This window comes from Trichomycterus rosablanca, chromosome 1 (assembly GCF_030014385.1).
Source record: "Trichomycterus rosablanca isolate fTriRos1 chromosome 1, fTriRos1.hap1, whole genome shotgun sequence".
NCBI classification, from domain to species: domain Eukaryota; kingdom Metazoa; phylum Chordata; class Actinopteri; order Siluriformes; family Trichomycteridae; genus Trichomycterus; species Trichomycterus rosablanca.
In genome coordinates, this window is record NC_085988.1 from 56312714 (window position 1) to 56336362 (window position 23649).

The 23649-nt window shown below is 38.3% G+C and overlaps 3 protein-coding genes across 4 annotated transcripts in view; 1 reads left to right on the forward strand and 2 right to left on the reverse strand.

The window, feature by feature from the left end:
• Positions 1-23649, forward strand: part of agbl5 (AGBL carboxypeptidase 5) — a 43152-nt gene that overhangs the window by 16714 nt on the left and 2789 nt on the right. Inside the window, exon 14 of one of the 2 annotated variants that reach the window (XM_062994667.1) lies at positions 15557-16357. The exons of the other annotated variant lie outside the window; for it this stretch is intronic. Coding sequence (XP_062850737.1) covers positions 15557-15573 — 17 coding nt within the window. The 3' untranslated portion in view covers positions 15574-16357. Of the gene's footprint in view, positions 1-15556; positions 16358-23649 lie in introns of those variants that run through there. 2 annotated transcript variants of the gene reach the window in all.
• ost4 (oligosaccharyltransferase complex subunit 4 (non-catalytic)) lies at positions 968-4002 on the reverse strand. Its single transcript, XM_063004375.1, has 3 exons — positions 3892-4002; positions 2268-2405; positions 968-1060 (listed from the first exon to the last, which is right to left on the reverse strand). Exon 2 carries the CDS (start codon positions 2402-2404, stop codon positions 2291-2293), a length of 114 nt encoding a protein of 37 aa, XP_062860445.1. The 5' UTR covers position 2405; positions 3892-4002; the 3' UTR covers positions 968-1060; positions 2268-2290.
• Positions 15443-15931, reverse strand: msgn1 (mesogenin 1). Its single transcript, XM_062994670.1, has one exon. It carries the CDS (start codon positions 15929-15931, stop codon positions 15500-15502), a length of 432 nt encoding a protein of 143 aa, XP_062850740.1. The 3' UTR covers positions 15443-15499.

Consider the following 23649-nt stretch of genomic DNA (forward strand, 5'->3'; position numbering starts at 1 on the left):
ACTTTGTACCAAACAGGAGGGACTTGGGAATTGGCAGTCAGTTCAAAAACAAAAGATTGCAATTAATTTAGTCTTTCACTATCTACTGTTAATAATATAATACAATTCGGGGAGTCTGGAGAGGTCTCAGTACATATAGGCAAAGCCAAAAACCACTGTTGAATGTGCGTGACCATTGAGCTCTCAGACGCCATTGCACGAGAAACCACGGCCTCTGGAGTACTTCAGAAAGGCGTCGTCACATATTACAGTCGGTCGACGTATCAGGAAATGCAACCAGAAATTCTGTTACACAAAGTCTAAAATCATTTCAATGCTGAAACACCTTAGAGTTTTCTGTACACAAGCTCATCTCAGACTGACTGAAAGACAGTGAAAACGTTAACATTTTTGGAAATTGGGTTTGTAAGGACTGAACTGTGGACTGTAAGTTACTCGTATGATGGAATCTAAAAATTAGTTTTTTTTTCCTGTAGTTAGAAAAGTCTGTGTGTAAAAAGTTATAATCTTACCACTAAACACTACCACTAAATGTGCTGTAAGTTTAACCTCAGTGAAGGCAGTGTAAACTATATATGTGTATGTATACCATTATATTTACATAATTTATTATGTTGTACCATATATGCCCTATTTGGGTTGTAAGAAATTAGTGGTCCAATTTTTCACTTGTTTGAGCTTTTCTAAATAAACATGGTCACTGGTTAAACATGGTCACTGGTTAAACAGAAACCAATAACCTTTTTGTTGCTTATTTAAAGGCCTATCCTCTGACTTTAATGTGTTGCATTTTAAGTTTCTGTTGTGTGAGAAATTAAAACCTTTTCAATGCGTTCTACATGTTAGTATGATTATTTGTTTGTGTTGCAATTAAAAAGGTATCCAAATAAAAGTACACACACATACACATATATATATATATATATATATATATATATATGAATTTGTAACAAAAAAACAAAATTGGTCAAACATTTACAGATTTATTTAGATTTGTATGCAAAACATGTTACAGACTACATCTTCCTCTTCTTTCACTGGTCCCTCTCACAGCATTCACCTGAGAAAAGAAAGCATGGGTTTGTTAGATCTTGATTTGTATTGCAAAAGTATAAAAACCTCAGGCATTTGTAACTAGTCCTATCAGTAGAAATTTTGACAGCCTTTTTACTGAATAAAAGGGCAAACTGGAACAGTCACTACATCTGAATTAGGCAAAGAAAGAACTATTACTCAGACTGCAGTTTAAATAATAAATCATGGACCTTATAATTCATGCCACTACATTAATTGTTGAGAATTGCTTAAAAGGCTGTCCTCTCTCTGTTAGTTGCAGACACAGTGAGCAGTTGTTCTATTTTGCTTCCATATGATTCATAAAAAGATGTTTTAATGCTCTAGTATGTATAAATTGGTAAATGGTTTGCATACAAAAGTGATATGTTCTGTCTGTATATCAAGTGTTTTATTGAACCTTGTTATGACTTCCCAGAGAAGATAAACTGTAAACTTACTCATTTTACTGTTGAGCCACCCCGGCATTAGTAGAGCAAGTTATGTGTCTTGCAATTATTTTTGTGTTTGTAGTGAATTTGAGGTACGTGTTCAGCTAAAAAGTGTTCTGGGGGCACTCTGGTGGTGCACTGGTAAAAACACGCTAGCACAAGTTTGAATTTTAGTTGCCTGGGTATCAATAGGGACAAAGATTGTTTTGTTCTCGACTGGGATCGTATGAGATGATTCCTTATAACTGCTGCTATTGCGGCCTCTGCTTGCTGATCAATGGCGTTTGCACAAATGATAAGCTAGATAGCTTGCTACTGCACTAATATGGACCAGTCATCTATTCTGGAAAAGAGGGGTTTGTTTGTGCATGTATGGAAGGTGTCCAATCATCTAAATCAAAAGCAAGTACTGCTCACGTTTATTAAGGACGATTTTACAACTAGCTGTATTTAATATTGAACCACAAATTTCTATGATGTGCTTGCAGAAACAGGCTCAGCCGTTGCATTGAATAAGGTAGGGTTGTATCATCTTTTTGAAGTAAATATTTAAATCAGCGAAACTGCATCGTATGCATGATGTGCACATAATTAATTATATTATTTTAGCTTGTTTAAAGCTTTCGCGAAGGTTTCTGGATGTGGGGAAAAGGGTCCAAAAAGATTGAAAGAGATTAGGGTATAAGCACACTGTGAACAAGACAGGTTTAGGTGAACAGCTACAGCTTAAGCATTAGACATGCAAAGCACAAAAATAATTACCTTCTGAAGCAACAACGTTCTAATCACTCAAGTTTCTTAGGGTTGTTCACAGCCACGTAGTGATAGAGCACCACTAGCAGGAAGAGCGAGACTCCAAGCATGTTGGCAAATATCGCCAGCTGTACGTCTGTCACCATGCTGTTCCACAAAAAGAGATAATTATCAAAACTGTAAATATTATTTATACATAAGGCTAATCAGGGTTACTTCATTAGTAAGCTACCCAATTAAAAAAAAGATTGGAAAGTACAAAAATGTAAATAAAACAGGTTAGCAAATCTTTTTTAAATGTATTCAACTGAAATCATTATATTAAATGTTCCAATCAACTAACTTCATTGTTGTATGTCTAAATCAGTGGCCCCCAACCTTTTTTGCACCACAGACCAGTTTCATTTCATATAAGACATAATTTCATGGACCGGCTGGAGGATTTAATATATGTAGAACTACTATAGAATGGAAAATCAGTTTGAATCCTAAGCAACGAGACGCTGCTCCCACCTAGTGGTGATAAGTGACAATAACACCCGAAGAGTATTGAAAATTTAATTGCTCTTGTAGTGATCTCTAATTATTATTTTTTTTTTTTTCCTGTGTGGCCTGGTAATAAATGGTTGGGGACCACTGTTTTAATTTTGTAGTTGCAACAAAAAAAGTTGGGACAGGGACAAATATACCACATGTACCTATAAAAGACATCTTACAAATCACTGCTGTCTGTTTTCATGTGTTTTACCTTCTGTCACAACTTTTTAGGATTCAAATGTATTTAAATGTTTACTGACCTGAAAATAATACTAGGAAACACTGCCTAAGCAACCAAAGTTTGGAATGTGGAAGTGTGTCCATGTAGGTTGATTCAAATCAACTAACAAACATGCCTGTAGGTAAACTGGCTAGTCTAAATAATGCTTAATAAAAGTAAGTGTGAATGCCTGGAAAAAAAGCCATATGATCTGTCAATCATTTATTAATGAATTAATTTTGTTTTTTATTTAAAAAAATTAATCCAAACAAATAAATCCATCTGCAATGTGTGTCTCTTATTGTCTGTTCTTTACTACTAAAAGATCAGTTCAAGCTCATTTGCCTCTGTAATGTAGGTGAATACAGAAAGGGCGTTTATGAGCAGTAAAAAGGCAGCAGGTGTGGATTATTCCATCGTCATACTAGAGTGAACTTCCCAAAATAAAGAATTATTTCATAAAACAACAAAACAAGATCTTTTGTAAGCCTCACCGTGATGTTATTTCAATATACACAGTTTGAACATATCTGAGAAGCAAATAGGGATATATGGGATCAAATCATGAGATGTACAAAGACTCGATACAGAAATCTAAAGTGTATATTTATAAAAACTTAAGTTAAAGGTATGAAAACTGTTACCTATTTAATATTAAATACACTTAACTGGTTAGATAGTTTACTGAACTGCAGCCACAGTTTAAACCAGAAATCAAGTCCAGGCTAAGTTCCATTAGCTAGCTAACGCAGCTAATGTGAAGTGATGCGTTTTATAGAACTCTTTAAGTATATATACAACCAAACTGCAGTACAATTAGAGATTACTTACAATACAGTATTGAGTTTTAGTTTATAATAAAACATAAATGCTTACATGAGATGTAAATGTTGTGTTTAATGTTTGGTTCGAGTTGATTGTAGCAGAGCAGCTCCAGAACAGAAGCGACTATTCACCTACATCCGCCTCCGTAGCTTAGAGACACGTCATCCTGTCAGGCTCAGTCAGGCAGCGTTCACGTTGCGTTAAGATTTCTGCACATTGTCCGTTTTTCAGTAAGCGCCGTAATAGGAACAAGCCTATAAAGTATTAAGATAAAACCACACCATCTCATTAATAAATAAATAATAGTATTAGACACTTTATTTTTATAGTGCTGTATGTCGTGTATATAGTATAGAAATAGTGCAGCATGTAGTACACTGTACATAGTACATAAGGTAAAATGTCGGTAAAAATTGAGTTATTTGTAAATAACTTCAACCTTTTACAGTTATTGAATTGAAACCTGAACAAAAAAGTAATAATATGTTTATTCGTAATTTGATGCCTGCAACATATTACAACAAGGTACTATATTGCAATGTAAGACTGGGACGTTTGTTGAATTATCAGAAACTTATGTTTTAAAACTTTTAGCTAGTAAATATGTATCAGGTAATGTTATCATGAATAAAAAGTAAAATGCAAATAAAAACAGAAAGAAGTTATTTGTAAACTTCTCCCAGTTTATCCACATACACCCAATAACTTAAAAACTCATTGGCTGCATTCGCCAGGTCGTTATTATTATTATATTACAATATTGTAGCGGCGATATGTGAGTGTCATTAAGCTCAGCCAATCAGAATGCAGCACCCTTTTATACATGTGCGTTCAGACGTTCTGCAGTTAGTTTTGTATATGACCCTCTATTAGCAAGTGGCTTAATGTTACTAGACCAACATATATATATATGTATATATACAATATATAACATATACAACATACAGTATATATACAACATACAGGGGTTGGACAAAATAACTGAAACACCTGTCATTTTAGTGTGGGAGGTTTCATGGCTAAATTGGACCAGTCTGGTGGCCAATCTTCATTAATTGCACATTGCACCAGTAAGAGCAGAGTGTGAAGGTTCAATTAGCAGGGTAAGAGCACAGTTTTGCTCAAAATATTGCAATGCACACAACATTATGGGTGACATACCAGAGTTCAAAAGAGGACAAATTGTTGGTGCACGTCTTGCTGGCGCATCTGTGACCAAGACAGCAAGTCTTTGTGATGTATCAAGAGCCACGGTATCCAGGGTAATGTCAGCATACCACCAAGAAGGACAAACCACATCCAACAGGATTAACTGTGGACGCAAGAGGAAGCTGTCTGAAAGGGATGTTCGGGGGCTAACCCGGATTGTATCCAAAAAACATAAAACCACGGCTGCCCAAATCACGGCAGAATTAAATGTGCACCTCAACTCTCCTGTTTCCACCAGAACTGTCCGTCGGGAGCTCCACAGGGTCAATATACACGGCCGGGCTGCTATAGCCAAACCTTTGGTCATTCGTGCCAATGCCAAACGTCGGTTTCAATGGTGCAAGGAGTGCAAATCTTGGGCTGTGGACAATGTGAAACATGTATTGTTCTCTGATGAGTCCACCTTTACTGTTTTCCCCACATCCGGGAGAGTTACGGTGTGGAGAAGCCCCAAAGAAGCGTACCACCCAGACTGTTGCATGCCCAGAGTGAAGCATGGGGGTGGATCAGTGATGGTTTGGGCTGCCATATCAATACTTGTGCTAGATGGGCGCGTCACTGCCAAGGACTACCGAACCATTCTGGAGGACCATGTGCATCCAATGGCGGTGCCATGTATCAGGATGACAATGCACCAATGCACCAATACACACAGCAAGACTGGTGAAAGATTGGTTTGATGAACATGAAAGTGAAGTTGAACATCTCCCATGGCCTGCACAGTCACCAGATCTAAATATTATTGAGCCACTTTGGGGTGTTTTGGAGAAGCGAGTCAGGAAACGTTTTCCTCCACCAGCATCACGTAGTGACCTGGCCACTATCCTGCAAGAAGAATGGCTTAAAATCCCTCTGACCACTGTGCAGGACTTGTATATGTCATTTCCAAGACGAATTGACGCTGTATTGGCCGCAAAAGGAGGCCCTACACCATACTAATAAATTATTGTGGTCTAAAACCAGGTGTTTCAGTTATTTTGTCCAACCCCTGTATATACAGTGTATCACAAAAGTGAGTACACCCCTCACATTTCTGCAAATATTTTATTATATCTTTTCATGGGACAACACTATAGAAATAAAACTTGGATATAAGTTAGAGTAGTCAGTGTACAGCTTGTATAGCAGTGTAGATTTACTGTCTTCTGAAAATAACTCAACACACAGCCATTAATGTCTAAATAGCTGGCAACATAAGTGAGTACACCCCACAGTGAACATGTCCAAATTGTGCCCAAAGTGTCAATATTTTGTGTGACCACCATTATTATCCAGCACTGCCTTAACCCTCCTGGGCATGGAATTCACCAGAGCTGCACAGGTTGCTACTGGAATCCTCTTCCACTCCTCCATGATGACATCACGGAGCTGGTGGATGTTAGACACCTTGAACTCCTCCACCTTCCACTTGAGGATGTGCCACAGGTGCTCAATTGGGTTTAGTCCATCACCTTTACCTTCAGCTTCCTCAGCAAGGCAGTTGTCATCTTGGAGGTTGTGTTTGGGGTCGTTATCCTGTTGGAAAACTGCCATGAGGCCCAGTTTTCGAAGGGAGGGGATCATGCTCTGTTTCAGAATGTCACAGTACATGTTGGAATTCATGTTTCCCTCAACAAACTGCAGCTCCCCAGTGCCAGCAACACTCATGCAGCCCAAGACCATGATGCTACCACCACCATGCTTGACTGTAGGCAAGATACAGTTGTCTTGGTACTTCTCACCAGGGCGCCGCCACACATGCTGGACACCATCTGAGCCAAACAAGTTTATCTTGGTCTCGTCAGACCACAGGGCATTCCAGTAATCCATGTTCTTGGACTGCTTGTCTTCAGCAAACTGTTTGCGGGCTTTCTTGTGCGTCAGCTTCCTTCTGGGATGACGACCATGCAGACCGAGTTGATGCAGTGTGCGGCGTATGGTCTGAGCACTGACAGGCTGACCTCCCACGTCTTCAACCTCTGCAGCAATGCTGGCAGCACTCATGTGTCTATTTTTTAAAGCCAACCTCTGGATATGACGCCGAACACGTGGACTCAACTTCTTTGGTCGACCCTGGCGAAGCCTGTTCCGAGTGGAACCTGTCCTGGAAAACCGCTGTATGACCTTGGCCACCATGCTGTAGCTCAGTTTCAGGGTGTTAGCAATATTCTTATAGCCCAGGCCATCTTTGTGGAGAGCAACAATTCTATTTCTCACATCCTCAGAGAGTTCTTTGCCATGAGGTGCCATGTTGAATATCCAGTGGCCAGTATGAGAGAATTGTACCCAAAACACCAAATTTAACAGCCCTGCTCCCCATTTACACCTGGGACCTTGACACATGACACCAGGGAGGGACAACGACACATTTGGGCACAATTTGGACATGTTCACTGTGGGGTGTACTCACTTATGTTGCCAGCCATTTAGACATTAATGGCTGTGTGTTGAGTTATTTTCAGAAGACAGTAAATCTACACTGCTATACAAGTTGTACACTGACTACTCTAAGTTATATCCAAGTTTCATGTCTATAGTCTTGTCCCATGAAAAGATATAATGAAATATTTGCAGACATGTGAGGGGTGTACTCACTTTTGTGATACACTGTATAACATCACGGCTGTGATTCGGTCGCAGATCATCACAGCCGTGATGTTATTCGCGATAACACACGACCTCAAGTGTTCTATTGCTTTTATACAACAGTTTTTACAAAATAAAGAAAGAAAATAAATCAAAGAAGCCCTGAATTTCATATTAAATATGCTTTAATATTGACAATACCTTCCGCCAAAAAGTAGTTCCACAACAAATATAAAGTTTAACACTACAAAGCAAACATCCCAAGTTGCAAAAACTCATTTTAGGGAGGTAAGAACAACAAGAAGAAAAAGGCAAGAACCTCCGAAGGGGAAAAAGGAAATAAAAAACCTCTCACACACACCAAACTGTTCGCGTCACAAACACATTAATGTTTCCTACATAGTGCGCTAGATTGTGTATCTGATTACGGATTTATGTTCCCTACATAGTGCACTAGATTGTGTATCAGATCGCGGATTTATGTTCCCTACATAGTCCACTAGATTGTGTATCAGATCGCGGATTTATGTTCCCTACATAGTGCACTAGATTGTGTATCAGATCGCGGATTTATGTTCCCTACATAGTGCACTAGATTGTATATCAGATAACGAATTTAAAACGAGATCGGGAAAAAGGCTGTGTCGCCTGCGTGCACGTTTGTGTGCATGAAGCTTGTCGTTACTGGCAACGCGTCAGCGGAGTAATACAGTTGTGGTGTGAAAAGGCCGTGCTGTTATCACGAATATCAGCACAGTTAGAACGCTTCTCAACCAATCAGATTGTAAGGTCGGAACTACCTGTTGTACAGTATAAATAAATATATATATATATATATATATATATATATATATATACAGTGTATCACAAAAGTGAGTACACCCCTCACATTTCTGCAAATATTTTATTATATCTTTTCATGGGGCAACACTATAGAAATAAAACTTGGATATAAGTTAGAGTAGTCAGTGTACAACTTGTATAGCAGTGTAGATTTAGGGTGTGTTCGAAAACCTAGGGAGCTGCCTTGCTGTCTTACTGTCTACATAGGCAGCTGCCTCAGTAGAGAGGATTCTAGTAAGTCAATGACTTATAAGTCAGGTTATTCGAACGCACTACTTAGATAGCGCTTCCATCGCGTTTCGCGTTTAGCATCTTGCCATTAAAAACAATGAACTGAGGTAACACAGCGCTAACGCTAACGTCAATATAACATTTCCCTTCATGTACCGATAATGGTTACATTTCCTGACAAGCTCGAACTTGCAAATAAAAACACTTGGCACAAGTTTATACAAGTTAAAAATCAGTAATATTTTATTTACGTTTAAAAATAACTCCATTCGTTTCTCCGACCCGTCAGCAATGTTTATTTTTCTGTGAGAGCCGACCCGCAATGAACGCTGTTGCCTTGATCACTAAGGACGCTTCCGATGCTTACTTGTTCTTGAGCCAAAATAACATTGAAATATGAAGATGCCTCAGAAGTGTGGATTTTAAGGCATCTAGGATTTCGAACAGCCTCCTTCTCGGGAGCGCGCACAGGATGACGTCAAATGCTGCCTATGTAGACAGCTCCCTAGCTGGCAACATAAGTGAGTACACCCCACAGTGAACATGTCCAAATTGTGCCCAAATGTGTCGTTGTCCCTCCCTGGTGTCATGTGTCAAGGTCCCAGGTGTAAATGGGGAGCAGGGCTGTTAAATTTGGTGTTTTGGGTACAATTCTCTCATACTGGCCACTGGATATTCAACATGGCACCTCATGGCAAAGAACTCTCTGAGGATGTGAGAAATAGAATTGTTGCTCTCCACAAAGATGGCCTGGGCTATAAGAAGATTGCTAACACCCTGAAACTGAGCTACAGCATGGTGGCCAAGGTCATACAGCGGTTTTCCAGGACAGGTTCCACTCGGAACAGGCTTCGCCAGGGTCGACCAAAGAAGTTGAGTCCACGTGTTCGGCGTCATATCCAGAGGTTGGCTTTAAAAAATAGACACATGAGTGCTGCCAGCATTGCTGCAGAGGTTGAAGACGTGGGAGGTCAGCCTGTCAGTGCTCAGACCATACGCCGCACACTGCATCAACTCGGTCTGCATGGTCGTCATCCCAGAAGGAAGCTGACGCACAAGAAAGCCCGCAAACAGTTTGCTGAAGACAAGCAGTCCAAGAACATGGATTACGGGAATGCCCTGTGGTCTGACGAGACCAAGATAAACTTGTTTGGCTCAGATGGTGTCCAGCATGTGTGGCGGCGCCCTGGTGAGAAGTACCAAGACAACTGTATCTTGCCTACAGTCAAGCATGGTGGTGGTAGCATCATGGTCTTGGGCTGCATGAGTGTTGCTGGCACTGGGGAGCTGCAGTTAATTGAGGGAAACATGAATTCCAACATGTACTGTGACATTCTGAAACAGAGCATGATCCCCTCCCTTCGAAAACTGGGCCTCATGGCAGTTTTCCAACAGCATAACGACCCCAAACACAACCTCCAAGATGACAACTGCCTTGCTGAGGAAGCTGAAGGTAAAGGTGATGGACTAAACCCAATTGAGCACCTGTGGCACATCCTCAAGTGGAAGGTGGAGGAGTTCAAGGTGTCTAACATCCACCAGCTCCGTGATGTCATCATGGAGGAGTGGAAGAGGATTCCAGTAGCAACCTGTGCAGCTCTGGTGAATTCCATGCCCAGGAGGGTTAAGGCAGTGCTGGATAATAATGGTGGTCACACAAAATATTGACACTTTGGGCACAATTTGGACATGTTCACTGTGGGGTGTACTCACTTATGTTGCCAGCTATTTAGACATTAATGGCTGTGTGTTGAGTTATTTTCAGAAGACAGTAAATCTACACTGCTATACAAGTTGTACACTGACTACTCTAAGTTATATCCAAGTTTTATTTCTATAGTGTTGTCCCATGAAAAGATATAATAAAATATTTGCAGAAATGTGAGGGGTGTACTCACTTTTGTGATACACTGTATATACAGTATATATATATATATATATATATATATATATATATATATATATATATATATATATATATATATATATATATATATATATATATAATATATATATATATATATATATATATATACAGTATATATATATATACAGTGAGGGAAATAAGTATTTGATCCCCTGCTGATTTTGTAAGTTTACCCCCTTACAAAGACTTGAACAGTCTATAATTTTTATGGAAGGTTTATTTTAACAGGGAGAGACAGAATATCAACAAAAAATCCAGAAAAAAAACATTAAATAAAAGTTTTAAATTAATTAGGATTTAATTAAGGGAAATAAGTATTTGATCCCCTACCAACCAGCAAGAATTCTGACCCCCACAGACCGGTTATGTGCACATGAGGCACACAAATTAGTCCTGTCCCTGTATAAAAGACTCCTGTCACAGAATCAGTTTCTTCCGTTCAAATCTCTCGACCACCATGGGCAAGACCAAAGAGCTATCAAAGGACGTCAGGGACAAGATTGTAGACCTGCACAAGGCTGGAATGGGCTACAAGACCATCAGCAAGAAGCTTGGTGAGAAAGAGACCACTGTTGGTGCGATAATTTGAAAATGGAAGAAATACAAGATCACAGTCAATCACCCTCACTCTGGAGCTCCATGCAAGATCTCACCTGGTGGGGTAAGAATGATTCTGAGAAAGGTGAGGTCAGCCCAGAATTACACGGGAGGAGCTTGTCAATGATCTCAAGGGAGCTGGGAGCAGAGAAATGCTGGATATGACCCCAAGAACACCATCCCCACCGGGCATTTCTCTGCCTCCAAACACGGCGAGTGGAGTTGATGCCAAAGAGCTAAATTTTGGTCTCATCTGACCATATCACATTCTCCCAAGCTTTCTCTGAATCATTCAGGTGTTCATTGGCAAACTTCAGACGGGCCTGTACATGAGCCTTCTTGAGCAAAGGGACTTTGTGGGCACTGCAGGATCTCAATCCATTACAGCGAAGTGTGTTACTAATGGTTTTCTTGGTGACTGTGCTCCCAGCTCCCTTGAGATCATTGACAAGCTCCTCCCGTGTAATTCTGGACTGACCTCACCATTCTCAGAATCATTCTTACCCCACGAGGTGAGATCTTGCATGGAGCTCCAGAGTGAGGGCGATTGACTGTGATCTTGTATTTCTTCCATTTTCGAATTATCGCACCAACAGTGGTCTCTTTCTCACCAAGCTTCTTGCTGATGGTCTTGTAGCCCATTCCAGCATTGTGCAGGTCTACAATCTTGTCCCTGACGTCCTTTGATAGCTCTTTGGTCTTGCCCATGGTGGTCGAGAGATTTGAACGGAAGAAACTGATTCTGTGACAGGAGTCTTTTATACAGGGACAGGACTAATTTGTGTGCCTCATGGGCACATAACCGGTCTGTGGGGGTCAGAATTCTTGCTGGTTGGTAGGGGATCAAATACTTATTTCCATTAATTAAATACTAATTAATTTATAACTTTTATTAAAAGTTTTTTTTCTGGATTTTTTGTTGATATTCTGTCTCTCTCTGTTAAAATAAACCTTCCATAAAATTATAGACTGTTCAAGTCTTTGTAAGGGGGTAAACTTACAAAATCAGCAGGGGATCAAATACTTATTTCCCTCACTGTATATACTGTATATAGAGTATATATACATACACACAATAATTTTGTTAAGTAAAATATTAAAATAACTAAAACACAATATCAGAATACATGTAATCAAAATATACAGTGAGTATATATATATATATATATATATATATATATACATTTTATGTTTTTTCTTGCAAAATTTAGGCTTAGACCAATCCTATTTTAACATTTTATGAGTCATTCTATAATTTGGGGTACATTCCATGTCCAATGATAATAATTATATTTATTCTAACTATTTTCTTTAAAAATGTCATATTTTACCTATTAATGGAAAACATGTTGTAATATCACAAAAACATTATGTGCATCCTATGCTTCATTTAGCTTGAAATTTGTCATGATGTTCCTAAATGAACAGTTTTTGCTGTTGAGGGTGCCTTGGTTTCAAAATAATGAATAAAATTATTAAGGGCAACAACATCTATTTTTTTTTTTTTTTTTTCAAAAGTTTAAATACTAAAGAAAAATAATATTTTTTAAATTGAGTTTCTCTTTTAAATAATTTAAATATATTTATTTATTATTGTCCGCAAAAGTTCTGTCAACTATGTTACTAACAGAACTCCACTCAGCAACTCAAAAATGGTTTGTTCTAAAACTATGTGACCAGCATTACATGATATCATTTTTGTCTGTAGAGGGCATATTGAACAAACTGTGGTGAATGTTCTCTTATTTTTAAAAATATTTTATCTATAATAGAACATTGTCAATGAGTATATTAATTGACCGTCAACTACTGTATGTTACATACATTGTTATGGTTACAATTTTTTTTATAATTTTAATTCAAATGTATGTTCAAATTAGACATTACTCATTAGACATTACTGTTCAAGAAATGACATGTGGTCAGCCAGGCAAGGTCTACCACTGAAGTTATGGGTCAAAATAGGAAAATTGTCAACTATGTTACCTGTCCACTAAGTTACCTAGTAGTCTAAATCTACTTGCCCTTTTAAATAAAATAAAAAATAATTATGTTTAAGCTTTGCAACTAGTGGATATGTTACACTAAAGGAATATATTAACTTGAACCACTGATTGTTCTGTTGAGAGAGAACATTGTTTTTGTACTTTTTGGTGATGTGAAATGTACCCCAAATTAAAGAATGACCTTTATGCTGTTTTTTTTTGTCGTCATAATTTAGGCTTAGACCAATCCTATTTTAACATTTTATGTTTTGTTTTTTTTACATAATTTAGGCTTAGACCAATCCTATTTTAACATTTTATGTTTTTTTTTTTTTTTTTACATAATTTAGGCTTAGACCAATCCTATTTTAACATTTTATGTTGTTGTTTTTTACAATATTTAGGCTTACACCAATCCTATTTTTACATTTTATGTTTTTTTTTTTTACATAATTTAGGCTTAGACCAATCCTATTTTAACATTTTATGCTGTTTTTTTGTCATAATTTAGGCTTAGACCAATCCTATTTTAACATTTTATGGGGTTTTTTCTTTCATAATTTAGGCTTAGACCAATCCTATTTTAACATTTTATGTTTTTTTTTTTTTTCATAGTTTAGGTTTAGGCCAATCCTATTTTAACATTTTATGCTGTTTTTTTTGTCATAATTTAGGCTTAGACCAATCCTATTTTAACATTTCATGTTTTTTTTTTTACAAAATTTAAGCTTAGGCCAATCCTATTTTAACATTTTATGTTTTTTTTTTTACATAATTTAGGCTTAGACCAATCCTATTTTAACATTTCATGCTGTTTTTTTTTTCATAATTTAAGCTTAGACCAATCCTATTTTAACATCTTATGGGTTTGTTTTTTTTCATAATTTAGGTTTAGACCAATCCTATTTAAACATTTTATGGGGTTTATTTTTTCATAATTTAGGTTTAGGCCAATCCTATTTTAACATTTTATGGTTTTTCTTTCATAATTTAGGTTTAGACCAATCCTATTTTAACATTGTATGGGTTTTTTACATCATTTAGGCTTAGACCAATCCTATTTTAACATTTGATGTTTTTTTTTACATAATTTAGGCTTAGACCAATCCTATTTTAACATTGTATGGGTTTTTTACATCATTTAGGCTTAGACCAATCCTATTTTAACATTTTATGTTTTTTCTTTCATAATTTAGGTTTAGACCAATCTTGTTTTAACATTTTATGCTGTTCTTTTGTCATAATTTAGGCTTAGACCAATCCTATTTTAACATTTTATGTTATTTTTTTTTTTACATCATTTAGTCTTAGACCAATCCTATTTTAACATTTTATGTTTTTTCTTTCATAATTTAGGTTTAGACCAATCTTATTTTAACATTTTATGCTGTTTTTTTGTCATAATTTAGGCTTAGACCAATCCTATTTTAACATTTTATGCTGTTTGTTTGTCATAATTTAAGCTTAGACCAATCTTATTTTAACATTTTATTATTATTGTTTTTTTACATTATTTAGGCTTAGACCAATCCTATTTTAACATTTTATGCAGTTTTTTTGTCATAATTTAGGCTCAGACCAATCCTATTTTAACATTTTATGTTTGTTATTTTTACATAATTTAGGCTTAGACCAATCCTATTTTAACATTTTATGTTTTTTTTTTTTCATAATTTAGGCTTAGACCAATCCTATTTTAACATTTTATGGGTTTTTTTTTCATAATTTAGGCTTAGACCAATCCTATTTTAACATTTTATGGTGTTTTTTTTTCATAATTTAGGCTTAGACCAATCCTATTTTAACATTTTATAGGGTTTTTTTTTCATAATGTGGGTTTAGACCCATTTTTTAAATATATTTTGTTATTATGATGAACCAATGTGGCAAATTTTTAACCATAATGAATGCTCCCTAATATTGTGTAGTAGATTAACTGTGTAGTAATTATATTCTGTGTCCCAAACTAAAAAGCTTTGCTGTCCTACAACAGTTTCCAGTCGCCCTATTAAAACTTCTTGTATACATTTGCTTGCACATATGGATTTTTTTTAACTAAACAGTGATTAGAACAACAACATGTGGTAAAAGTAAACAAAAGTTTATTCTGACATAGTTTACTTAAAATATGTTACGATTAAACACAGCTAAAGGTGACACACCAATCAAGTGCGGGAATTATTATTTACAACAGGATAATGGCACAAATATGTACAAACTCAGCACGCAACATTAAAATTGTCTTCAATAAAATTAGTTGAAAAATGTCCATAAATCAAACCGAAGCTTGTCGATCGTTGTCTCATTCTTGGTTGAGAATGTCCGAGAGCTCTTTAATGTACTCGATTGTGTATTTCAGAGTCTGGATCTTGGTAAGTGGCTGTCCCCTGCGGCTGTAGATGGGAGGCAAGTAATCCCGGAGTTGATGCAGAGCTTCAGCTAAACTCCTCATCCGCATCTTCTCCCTCTCGCTCGCCTTCATGCGCCTCTTGGTTGACATTTTCGGTCTCGCAGTTTTCGGCTGGGCAGCTTTTCTTCCGCGAGGATGGTACGAGAAATCCACGAACAGTTCACTGGGGTCGCCTTGAACCTCCGGAGAGGGGCAGGTGGAGCACGGGGAGGACTCGTGTGAGGAGGATCTGCGTCTGATGGAACCGTTTTGGTCTTCGCTCCTCCAGTCCCACTGAACCAGGAGCTTTGCGGTCAGATGGTTAACATCCATGCCGCCGTCCATGTGCGCCAAGTCTTCCATGTGAGCGTGTGTGCAGGGTGTGGATGAGCCAGAGAAGTGTGCTGGAGATCATTCAGGTGTGATCTTTATACCAGCACCGGCTCTCCTCCGCTTTACGAGCTCACAGCTGTTGGTGAAGTTCAAAGAGAACTCAGGTGTCAACAAGAGGGACTTTTGTTTAGGAAGAAAGACGTTCGTTGTCGCCCAAGTGCGAATAAGCGGCTAATGGGCCCAGAAAAGAAAATAATTTGATTTCCCTTTTGTGAGAAACGACTTTAAACAGACACGACCGTCGTTGTCGGTATAATGTGATTCCTCTCAAAGAAATGTAATATACAAATCAGATGTGTGGATTTAATCTATAGTCTAGAGCAGAAAAACCAACACATTCTGTATAGTACAAGTATTAAAAACCCTGTTCTGCAAAGCTTGTCAGATTTATACAAAGAACTAGAGTGTGTCTGTGGTCAATTGTGCCGAATTGTTCCAAAATTATGGCATCTATTTTATCCAATGTTGAATTAAATGTGTCCCCCACCACACACACACACACACACACACACACACACACTCAAACTCAAACTCAAAAGAAGCTTTATTGGCATGACATGGACATTCGTATTGCCAAAGCAAGTTACAGGGAAATATTAAAAATAAAAATAAGTAAGAACAAAAATATACAAAGTTACATGTGCCAAAAATATAAAATAGAATAAAATATTAATAAAAACAGTGCAAAATAAGAACAATAAAAACACACACACACACACACACACACACACATGACAGAATTAGAAGCCACTTTCTGTATTCTCAGATTTTGGAGTGTGTCTGTGGTAATTTGTGCCATGCCCAAAAGTGGCATATATTTTATCTAATGTTGAAATAAATGTGCCCCCCCCCAACACACACACACACACACACACACACACACACACACACTCAAACTCAAACTCAAAAGAAGCTTTATTGGCATGACAAATAAGGACATTCGTATTGCCAAAGCAAGTTACAGGGAAATATTAAAAATAAAAATAAGTAAGAACAAAAATATACAAAGTTACATGTGCCAAAAATATAAAATAGAATAAAATATTAATAAAAACAGTGCAAAATAAGAACAATAAAAACACACACACGCACACACACCTGACAGAATTAGAAGCCACTTTCTGTATTCTCAGATTTTGGAGTGTGTCTGTGGTAATTTGTGCCATGCCCAAAAGTGGCATATATTTTATCTAATGTTGAAATAAATGTGCCCCCCCCACCACACACACACACACACACACACACACACTCAAACTCAAACTCAAAAGAAGCTTTATTGGCATGACAAATAAGGACATTCGTATTGCCAAAGCAAGTTACAGGGAAATATTAAAAATAAAAATAAGTAAGAACAAAAATATACAAAGTTACATGTGCCAAAAATATAAAATAGAATAAAATATAAATAAAAACAGTGCAAAATAAGAACAATAAAAAAAAACACACACACACACTTGACAGAATTAGAAGCCACTTTCTGTATTCTCAGATTTTGGAGTGTGTCTGTGGTAATTTGTGCCATGCCCAAAAGTTATTGCATATATTTTATCCAATGTTGAAATAAATGTGCCCCCCCCCACCACACACAAACACACAAACCCACACACACACACACACACACACACATATATTTGGCAGTATTAGAAGCAGCTTTTTGTATTCTCACCAGATTTTAAAGTGTGGAGTGTGTCTGTGGTAATTTGTGCCGAATTGTGCCAAAGTTATGGCATATATTTCATCCAATGTTGAATTAAATGCCCCCCCCACACACACACACACATATGTGGCAGCATTAAAAGCCGCTTTCTGTATTCTCACCAGATTTTGGAGTGTGTCCGTAGTAATTTGTGCTGAATTGTGCCATGTCCAAAAGTTATGGCATATATTTTATCCAATGTTGAATTAAATGTGCCCCCCCCCATGACACACACACACACACACATTTGGCAGTATTAGAGGCCGCTTTCTGTATTCTCACCAGATTTTGGAGTGTGTCTGTGATAATTTGTGCCGAACTGTGCGATGTCCAAAAGTTATGGCATATATTGTATCCAATGTTGAATTAAATGTGCCTCCAATGATACACACACATTTGGCAGTTTTAGAAGCCACTTTCTATATTCTCAGATTTTGGAGTGTGTCTGTGGTCATTTGTGCTGAACTGTGCCACGTCCAAAAGTTACGGCATATATTTTATCCAATGTTGAATTAAATGTGCCCCCCCCCCCCCCCACCATCACACACACACACACACACACACACACATTTGGCAGCATTATAAGTCACTCTCTGTATTCTCACCAGATTTTGGAGTGTGTCTGTAGTAATTTATGCCGAATTGTGCCATGTCCAACAGTTATGGCATATATTTTATCTAATGTTGAAATAAATGTGCCCCCCCCCCCCCCCACACACACATATGTGGCAGCATTAAAAGCCGCTTTCTGTATTCTCACCAGATTTTGAAGTGTGTCTGTAGTAATTTGTGCCAAATTGTGCCATGTCCAAAAGTTATGGCATATATATTTGCTAAATGCTGAAAATGTAAATGTAAAATGTAAATGTGCCCCCTGCCACACACACACATTTGGCAGTATTAGAAGTCACTCTCTGTGTTCTCACCAGATTTTGAAGTGTGTCTGTGGTAATTTGTGCCATGTCCAAAAGTTATGGCATATATTTTATCCAATGTTGAAATAAATGTGAACCCCCCCACCCACCCATACACACACACACACACACACACACACACACGTAGCAGCATTAAAAACTACTTTCTGTATTCTCAGATTTTGGAGTGTGTCTGTGGTCATTTGTCCCGAATTGTGCCATGTCCAAAAGTTATGGCATATATTTTATCCAATGTTGAATTAAATGTGCCCCCTCCATGACACACACACACACATTTGGCAGTATTAGAGGCCGCTTTCTGTATTCTCACCAGATTTTGGAGTGTGTCTGTGATAATTTGTGCCGAACTGTGCGATGTCCAAAAGTTATGGCATATATTTTATCCAATGTTGAATTAAATGTGCCCCCCCCCACCACACACACACACACACATACAGGTCCTTCTCAAAAAATTAGCATATTGTGATAAAGTTCATTATTTTCCATAATGTAATGATAAAAATTAAACTTTCATATATTTTAGATTCATTGCACACCAACTGAAATATTTCAGGTCTTTTATTGTTTTAATACTGATGATTTTGGCATACAGCTCATGAAAACCCAAAATTCCTATCTCAAAAAATTAGCATATCATGAAAAGGTTCTCTAAACGAGCTATTAACCTAATCATCTGAATCAACGAATTAACTCTAAACACCTGCAAAAGATTCCTGAGGCTTTTAAAAACTCCCAGCCTGGTTCATTACTCAAAACCATGGGTAAGACTGCCGACCTGACTGCTGTCCAGAAGGCCATCATTGACACCCTCAAGCAAGAGGGTAAGACACAGAAAGAAATTTCTGAACGAATAGGCTGTTCCCAGAGTGCTGTATCAAGGCACCTCAGTGGGAAGTCTGTGGGAAGGAAAAAGTGTGGCAGAAAACGCTGCACAACGAGAAGAGGTGACCGGACCCTGAGGAAGATTGTGGAGAAGGGCCGATTCCAGACCTTGGGGGACCTGCGGAAGCAGTGGACTGAGTCTGGAGTAGAAACATCCAGAGCCACCGTGCACAGGCGTGTGCAGGAAATGGGCTACAGGTGCCGCATTCCCCAGGTCAAGCCACTTTTGAACCAGAAACAGCGGCAGAAGCGCCTGATCTGGGCTACAGAGAAGCAGCACTGGACTGTTGCTCAGTGGTCCAAAGTACTGTTTTCGGATGAAAGCAAATTTTGCATGTCATTCGGAAATCAAGGTGCCAGAGTCTGGAGGAAGACTGGGGAGAAGGAAATGCCAAAATGCCTGAAGTCCAGTGTCAAGTACCCACAGTCAGTGATGGTCTGGGGTGCCATGTCAGCTGCTGGTGTTGGTCCACTGTGTTTTATCAAGGGCAGGGTCAATGCAGCTAGCTATCAGGAGATTTGGGAGCACTTCATGCTTCCATCTGCTGAAAAGCTTTATGGAGATGAAGATTTCATTTTTCAGCACGACCTGGCACCTGCTCACAGTGCCAAAACCACTGGTGAATGGTTTACTGACCATGGTATTACTGTGCTCAATTGGCCTGCCAACTCTCCTGACCTGAACCCCATAGAGAATCTGTGGGATATTGTGAAGAGAAAGTTGAGAGACAAGACCCAACACTCTGGATGAGCTTAAGGCCGCTATCGAAGCATCCTGGGCCTCCATAACACCTCAGCAGTGCCACAGGCTGATTGCCTCCATGCCACGCCGCATTGAAGCAGTCATTTCTGCAAAAGGATTCCCGACCAAGTATTGAGTGCATAACTGAACATAATTATTTGAAGGTTGACTTTTTTTGTATTAAAAACACTTTTCTTTTATTGGTCAGATGAAATATGCTAATTTTTTGAGATAGGAATTTTGGGTTTTCATGAGCTGTATGCCAAAATCATCAGTATTAAAACAATAAAAGACCTGAAATATTTCAGTTGGTGTGCAATGAATCTAAAATATATGAAAGTTTAATTTTTATCATTACATTATGGAAAATAATGAACTTTATCACAATATGCAAATTTTTTGAGAAGGACCTGTATATTTGGCAGCATTAAAAGTGGTGTTCTGTATTCTCACCAGATTTTGGAGTGTGTCTGTAGTAATTTGTGCCGAATTGTGCCATGTCCAACAGTTATGGCATATATTTTATCTAATGTTGAAATAAATGTGCCCCCCCCCACCCCCGACCACACACACATATTTGGCAGTATTACAAGCTGCTTTCTGAATTCTCAGATATTGGAGTGTGTCTGTGGTAATTTGTGGGGAATTGTGCCATGTCCAACAGTTATGGCATATATTTTATACAATGTTGAAATAAATGTCCAAAAGTCCCCCACCACACACACATTTGGCAGGAAGCCACTTTCTGTATACTCACCAGATTTTGGAGTGTGTCTGTAGTAATTTGTGCCGAACTGTTCCATGTCCAAAAAATAAGGCATATATTTTATCCAATGTTGAATTAAATGTGCCCCCCACACACACATATTTGGCAGCATTAAACTCACATTCTGTATTCTCACCAGATTTTGGAGTGTGCCTGTGGTTATTTGTGTCAATTTAGTCAAAACAGTATTTTCAGTGTAAGGCCTTGATGTTTTACAAGCTTACTACTGAAATTACAATCCACCCCATGGAGTTTCGACACACCTGCCAAACCATCAAAGTATGTCAATATGAAACCCACTTTTATACACACAGGCGGGTGGCATGATGGCTCAGTGGGCAGCACTGTTGCCTCACAGCAAGAAGATCCTGGGTTCAATCCCCAGGTGGGTCCTTTCTGTGTGGAGTTTGCATGTTCTCCCTGTGTCTGTGTGGGTTTCCTCCAGGAGCTCCGGTTTCCTCCCACAGTCCAAAGACATGCAAGTGAGGTGAACTGGAGATACAAAATTGTCCATGACTGTGTTTGACATTAAACTGGTGAACTGATTAATCTTAACTAACATTTCTGTCATGAATGTAACCAAAGTGTGTAACACATAACATTAAAATCTTAATAAATAAATAAATACATAAATATACACACAGACACAGTTATATTGGAACTGTAGCCACAGGGTTGCTATATAATTGATGTTATACACTTGTTAACAATAGGTGTGGCTAAACACATAAACATAATGATTAGGAGGGATGTCTATTTACTTTTGAGCATATAGTTTGTTTTTACTATAAAAGTTTGCATAAAGGTTGCACAGTTTATAACAGCAGTTATAAGAGGCATTAATATGAAGTTTGCACCCCCTTTACCAGCTTTCTATAAGATTTTGGATTTTGTCTGTGGGATTTATTGCCCATTCATCCAGAAGATTATTTGTGAGGTCAGACACTGATGCTGGACCAGAGGGCCTGGCTTGCAGTCTTTATTCTAGTTCATCCCAAAAGTCTTTGATGGGGTTGAGGTCAGGGCTCTGTGGGCCAGTCAAGTTCTTCCACACCAAACTCACCCAACCATGCCTTTATGGACCTTACTTTATGCACTAGGGGAACTTCCCTAAACTGTTCCCACAAAGTCGGATGCATAGAGTAGTCCAAAATGACTTGACTGTATGTGAAAGCATTATGATTTTTTCCCACTGAAAAGAAGGGGCCAAGGCCAACACCTGAAAAACTTATCCATTCTCTTTCAAACTTTACAACTGATATGATGCCATGAAGTTCCCGGGGCACAGTTGTGTGCTGATGTTAATGCCAGGGGAAGTTTGGAACCTTGCAGTTATTAAGTCAGCACAGCACTGGAGACTTATGGACTATGCTTATCAGCACTGTGCTACAGTCATCTCGCTTCCACTTACAGTTGATGGTGGAATATTTAGGAGGGAAGAAATTACAGTGGTGGCATTTTATTACAGTAACACACAGGGGCGGCTCATTCCTTAGGGCGATCGGGCGACGCACCACCAAAGGACGAAAGGGAAGAAATTTTTCTATCACAGCTATGACTAATCTGGAGTCTGTCTTGCCTCGGAATATCGTCCAATCCACGTCGAGTTGTGTTCTGTACAGTACCGCCCCTTTTGTGTTCCGTACAGTACCACCCCTTTTGGGGCGATTTCAGCCTGACTGAAAATTGCCCCAGATTGCTCTCATAGACTCTCATGTTAAGGCTCTTTTTTTCAAACTGCAGGTGCTGCAATATATTCTGAATGGGTTCCGGGAGGGCTCGCACTTACGTGCTTGCGTCACACGTGACCTGGTGTCGCGATCTCGTCATCATGACTACCATTACCTCAGTTTGAAACAACTCCATCGTGTAAATGATAAATTAGCAACTTAAGAATTAGGGCCACCCAGACCAAATTTAAACATCAAGTATCTACAAAAGGGGGGGGGGGGGGGGGGATCATATAAGTTACAAGTAAATTACAAGTAAGTAATGTTATTTTTAAATTGTGAATTGTGATTGCACTTATTGTATCTCTCCAATTGTTTAATTGTACTTCTTTATTCATTGCACATCAGCCCGATGCCAATCTTTATTCTGGATCTGCTGCACCTAAAATAAATGCTATCTGATGAAGACTGAATTAAATTGTTAGTGTGAAGGCTTTACTTCATTTTATGATTAATGGTAAAGCTGGTCTCTCTCCATGTTCAAAGTTATTTGTGAGGGCAAACTGACAGATGACTTAAGATGTTAATTATTTAAGCTTTAATTTACCCATTGAACGGGTCACCTTGGCCATCATCGCAACAATTGCCCCCCCTGAGAGATTTGGCAGGAGCTGCCACTGGTAACACACTCTAATTCAGTAAACTCTTTAGAATGACCCTTTTTTACAGAATTGTTAGTAAAGGCAGACTGCATGGATTTTTAAACACATAGCAATGGTGTATCCCAATTCTTTTGTCCATAAAGAATGAGTAATAAGAAATCTAATATAGAGAATATAGGACTAGTGTTTTTGATATTACCTTGATGTAAATGACTAAACTGAGCAACAGCTCTGAGCTGTGGTGGGTGAGGTAACTGGTGTGGATGTGCTGGCGGAGTGCAGCTGTTTATGCGTTCTTTCCTTACAGACGCTTCTAG

What these genes read in the sequence shown, in the direction of transcription:
- ost4 (XM_063004375.1), bottom strand. Translation starts at nt 2,404, where the DNA reads ATGGTGACAGACGTACAGCTGGCGATATTTGCCAACATGCTTGGAGTC.
- msgn1 (XM_062994670.1), bottom strand. Translation starts at nt 15,931, where the DNA reads ATGGACGGCGGCATGGATGTTAACCATCTGACCGCAAAGCTCCTGGTT.